The sequence below is a fragment of the Gadus morhua genome, chromosome 16 (assembly GCF_902167405.1).
Source record: "Gadus morhua chromosome 16, gadMor3.0, whole genome shotgun sequence".
In the NCBI taxonomy this organism is placed as follows: Eukaryota; Metazoa; Chordata; class Actinopteri; order Gadiformes; family Gadidae; genus Gadus; species Gadus morhua.
In genome coordinates this window covers 33,442,743-33,447,596 of record NC_044063.1, presented here as the reverse complement: position 1 = coordinate 33,447,596, position 4,854 = coordinate 33,442,743, and the positions used below count along the sequence as shown (strand labels likewise).

General features: G+C 47.2%; 1 protein-coding gene across 4 annotated transcripts in view; it reads right to left on the bottom strand.

Moving 5' to 3' along the window:
- The window catches only part of kalrna (kalirin RhoGEF kinase a), a 196,236-nt gene extending 195,043 nt beyond the window's left edge, over window positions 1–1,193 (bottom strand). For all 4 annotated transcript variants that reach the window (XM_030380530.1, XM_030380534.1, XM_030380531.1 and 1 more), the window contains exon 1: window positions 226–1,193. In XM_030380530.1, coding sequence (XP_030236390.1) covers window positions 226–289 — 64 coding nt within the window. In that variant the 5' untranslated portion in view covers window positions 290–1,193. The remainder of the gene's footprint in view (window positions 1–225) is intronic.
- Window positions 1,194–4,854: the final 3,661 nt, after the last annotated feature.

The window sequence follows — 4,854 nt, the reverse complement described above, 5'->3', positions numbered from 1 at the left end:
ACAGGAGGTAGGAGTGAGGGACAGAGCTGTCAAGTCTTCTGCCAATTGTGTCATCATCAACGATTACACCTGGCGCACCTTTTTACAGGCGCACCTTTTTACAGGCGCACCTTTTAGTTTGATCACATGACCACATGTAAGGTGGAATATAGCGCCCACAACACACACGCACACACGAACACACACACACACACACACACACACACACACACACACACGTCTGACCTGTTTTGAAGAAGGTGTCTGCGTCTTCGGTGGACGCCTCCTCTGTTCCCTCGAGAGGATTCATCTCGAGTCCTCCACACACAGACTCTCTCTCTCTCTCTCTCTCTCTCTCTCTCTCTCTCTCTCTCTCTCTCTCTCTCTCTCGCTCTCTCTCTCGCTCTCTCTCTCTCTCTCTCTCTCTCTCTCTCTCTCTCTCTCTCTCTTCCAACACAAGCGCAGCACTCGGCTGTATATCCAGTGGGTTCAAGGAGGAAATCAGCGGTTTCTCTTCATGTTCCCTCTATTCCTTCAGTCGTCTCCTCCGTCCTCTTTGGCTCCGGCCCGTCCTATTGTTCGATACCCGAGCTCCCCCCCTGTCTCTGTCTCTCTACCCCTTTTTGTGTCGCTCTACCCCTCATTGTACCTCTATAGCCCTCGGTGTGTGTGTGTGTGTGTGTGTGTGTGTGTCTGTGTGTGTGTGTGTGTGTGTGTGTGTGTGTGTGTGTGTGTGTGTGTGTGTGTGTGTGTGTGTGTGTGTGCGTGAATGTGTGTGTTCCTATTGTTATTATCCCCCCTCTAACGGTAGCGCGAGCGTTGCCGTTCTTCCATCTCGTCGTTTCAGTCCGATGACGTCAGATCTCCTATCGCAGGGGAATGACGTCACTCGCTGGGCATCGCGATCAGTGATCAATGACTCCTGATCAGACTTAGACGGACGGTAGTGGCTAGTGGTGCTCTGCTGCCTGGGCTCCTACTCAGAGACCCGGGTTAGACAATCAGACCCGAGTTAGGAAGGACCTTGTTCGATGCCCGCTGTCACGCCGTCGGGTGCGCGCTTTGTTCCGCTCGACGGGCCATTGTCCTCTGGAGACGGGTCTGTAGACGGGTCTTCATCAGGAGGAAAGAAGATAGCGAGCATAGACTGCTGTCCGATCCTGTTCTCAAACAATAGGACCTCTCCTCTCTCCGCCCCCTCCCTCCTCTCTCATTCCCCTCCCTCCTATTGCCTCCCAACTCTCCCCTCTTCTCCCCTCCCCTATAGAGAGACCACACGCCCCTCGCCACCACAGTGGTTTCTCTCTCTCTCTCTCTCTCTCTCTCTCTCTCTCTCTCTCTCTCTCTCTCTCTCTCTCTCTCTCTCTCTCTCTCTCTCTCTCCTCTCAGTGTATAAAAAGGTGATAATTGAACATCCTAGAAGGTGGATGTTCGACAAGATGCGTACTGACTTCATGACATGTGCAGGGGCGATTCTAGGTTCTGGCTTTTGGGGGGGCTCAGCCCCCAGGAAGCCATAAATAGAAGTATATAAAGGGGAGATTTTGAATATCGTAGATGTGATTTCCTGCATTCTGCTGCATTTTAGGGTGACCTGGTGGAGATCCTCAATTTATTCTGGTGGGGGGTAAATCTATTTATCTTTCAATCGAACACATTGTCTGATGGTTTATTGTCAGAAAAGCAGAGGCCTTTTTGTTAACAGTTTAACCTCAGTTAAACTCATAATACCAATGAGTATTTCATCTCAGAGGAAAGGATTAAACACATTTTGGCTATTCTCTAGATTTTAAAGAAGAAATAAATTGTTTACAACTTAACCTTTTTATCTGAGTTATAGTTATAGTCAGGGCAAGGCAAGGCAACTTTATTTATATAGCACTTTTCATACACAAGGCAGACTCAAAGTGCTTCACATATAAACATTGTCATACAATAAAATAAAATAATAGATAAGTAAAAGAAAACATATGCAAAGAAATGGGAGAAAGTTAAAAAGGCATTATAGTATTAAAATAGAAAATAAAGGCAAAGTTAAAAAAGCTTTTTAGAAAGTGCAATGTATTTAAGATTTAGCAGAAAGCTATTGCAAATGTCACGGTCTGTCCGCCACGCCCCCTTCACCCTCGCAGCTGGGCTGCGTCAGGTGGTTAGTGGAGCCTTTAAGTTGACTGAACACTGTTCACCTGTTGCAAATTGTCTTCGCTGTTGGTTCATGCAAGTCTCTCCAGCTATTCGCCTGTCTCCTGTCCCGGTTTACCGATCCTGCCTGTTCCCGACTACGTTCCCCGCCCCGTCCTACTGGATCCTCGTTCGCCTGTCTCCTGTCCCGGCTTCCCGACCCTGCCTGTCCCCGACTACGTTCCCCGTCTCGTCCTACTGGACCCTCGTTCGCCTGTCTCCTGTCCCGGCTTCCCGATCCTGCCTGTCCCCGAATACGCTCCCCGTCTCGTCCCTCTGGATCCTCGTTCGCCTGTCTGCTGCCCCGGTTTCCCGATCCTGCCTGCCCCCGACTACGTTCTTCGCCCCGTCCCCGTTGATTTGCTTGACGAAGTAAAGAGCGGATTATCATTGTGTTTGCTGGTCTCTGAGTCGTGCTTTTGGGTTCAAATCTGCCAGTCTCTTCAGTGGAGCGTGACAGCACACATAAAAGTCTTCAGTCTTGTTTTAAAGGTGCTCAGAGTTGGGGCAAGTCTTAAATCCTCTGGGAGTTTATTCCAGCTATTTGTTGCATAGTAACTAAATCCTGCTTTCCCATGTTTTGTGTTTACTCTGGGGATAATTAACAGATTGGTCTCAGAGGATCTGAGTGGTCTAGAAGGCTTATGTAGTGGAAGCATATCAGTTAAATATTTTGGGCCTAAACCATGTAGGGATTTATAGGTTATTAACATGATTTTAAAATCAATTCTCTGACCTACAGGAAGCCAATGTAACGATTTCAGAATTGGTGTAATATGATCAAATTATTTGGTCTTTGTTAGAACTCTAGCAGCAGCATTCTGAACAAGCTGAAGCTTCCTCAGAGTTTGTTTTGGGAGACCTGTAAGGAGACCATTGCAGTAATCAAGCTTGCTAGTGATAAAGGCATGTACAAGTTTTTTTAATTCTTCGGTGGACATGAACCCGCTAAGTCTTGCTGCATTTTTAAGGTGATAATATGCCGATTTTGTCACTGATTTGATGTGACTGTCGAAATGTAAATCTGAATCCATGATAACCAGGGCTGTAATGGAGGGTAAACGCACGTAAACGCCATTTACGCACCTCTGGAATTTAGGAAATAGCGTTTACGCACCTCTAAATAGCGTCTACGCACCTCTAAGTGGCGTTTACGCACCTCAAAGTTCCCTGTGCCTTGTATTCTGCCATTGGAATAATCTGAAATAAATTTAGTATCATTTTAAAACACCTAAGACAAAGTTTCATATTGTTGAACAAATAAACGCTGTAATCTGAATCATTTTCATCTGCGCTGTAGGCCTATGCTATTATGGTCTGTGACCCTCCAATCAGTGCCTTGCGGCTGCGGCGGCGACACCAATCAGGATCCAGGAAAATATGTAAACAGGAAGTATGTAAACACATGGCCCTACGCGTTGTGGATTATCATGCCTGCCTACCTGTCATTAATTAGCCATGGATATCAGGCGATTTTTGAAAAGACCTTCGAGTGCTCCCACTCCAACAGATGCCCGAAAAAGGCCTCAAGTACAAAGTAAGAGTAATAATAAATAATAATAATAATACATTTAATTTAGAGGCGCCTTTCAAGACACCCAAGGTCACCTTACAGAGCATATAGTCATCATACATTTTTTAAAAAGCAAGACATTGTGGAAAAAATAAATAAATAAATAAACATAAGCAATAAGAAATAAAAAAAAAAAAAAAAAAAAAAAATCAAAACAGTGATCAGTTAGACGTTGTGTGCGAGTTTGAACAAGTGAGTTTTGAGTTGTGACTTGAAGGTTGAAATGGTGTCTGACTGTTTTATGTGTGGGGGGAGGGAGTTCCAGAGCCTGGGTGCTGAACAGCTGAATGACCGGGCACCCATTGAAGTGAGTCGTGATGTGGGGATACATAGTAGTCCAGCAGAGGTTGAGCGGAGGGAGCGGGAGGGAGTGTATTCTTGGAGGAGGTCGCAGAGATAACTGGGGGCTAGGTTGTGGAGAGCTTTGTAGGTGAGGAGTAGGGTTTTGTATTGGATGCGGTAGTGTACTGGGAGCCAGTGAAGTTGAATGAGGACAGGGGTAATGTGGTCAGATGATTTGGTGCGGGTGATGATCCGGGCGGCTGAGTTCTGAATGATCTGCAGTCTGTTGATAAGTTTGGTGGGAAGTCCGGTGAGGAGGGCGTTGCAGTAGTCTATGCGTGATGTGACAAATGAGTGAACTAGGATTTCAGCGCTGGATTGGGTCAGTGATGGGCGGAGTCTGGCGATGTTGCGGAGGTGGAAGAATGCAGTCCGGGTGATGTTGTGAATATGGGGTGCGAATGAGAGGGTGTTGTCCAGGATGACGCCGAGGCTCTTGACTTTGGAGGAGAAGGGTACTGGGAATCCATCGATAATTATGAGTGGAGCTGGGGTGTGTTGTGATTTAGTGAGGGTGGATTTGGATCCGATGAGCAGGGCCTCGGTCTTGTTTCCATTGAGTTTCAGGAAGTTCCTGCTCAACCAGCTCCGGATCTCTTCCAGGCACGTGACGAGGGAGGTGGGGGGGATGGCAGCGGTGGGTTTGGTGGAGATGTAGACCTGTGTGTCGTCAGCATAGCAATGAAAATGGACCCCATGGTGACGGAGGAGTGTGCCCAGCGGGAGGAGGTAAGTGGTGAAGAGGAGTGGACCCAAGACTGACCCCTGGGGGACGCCCA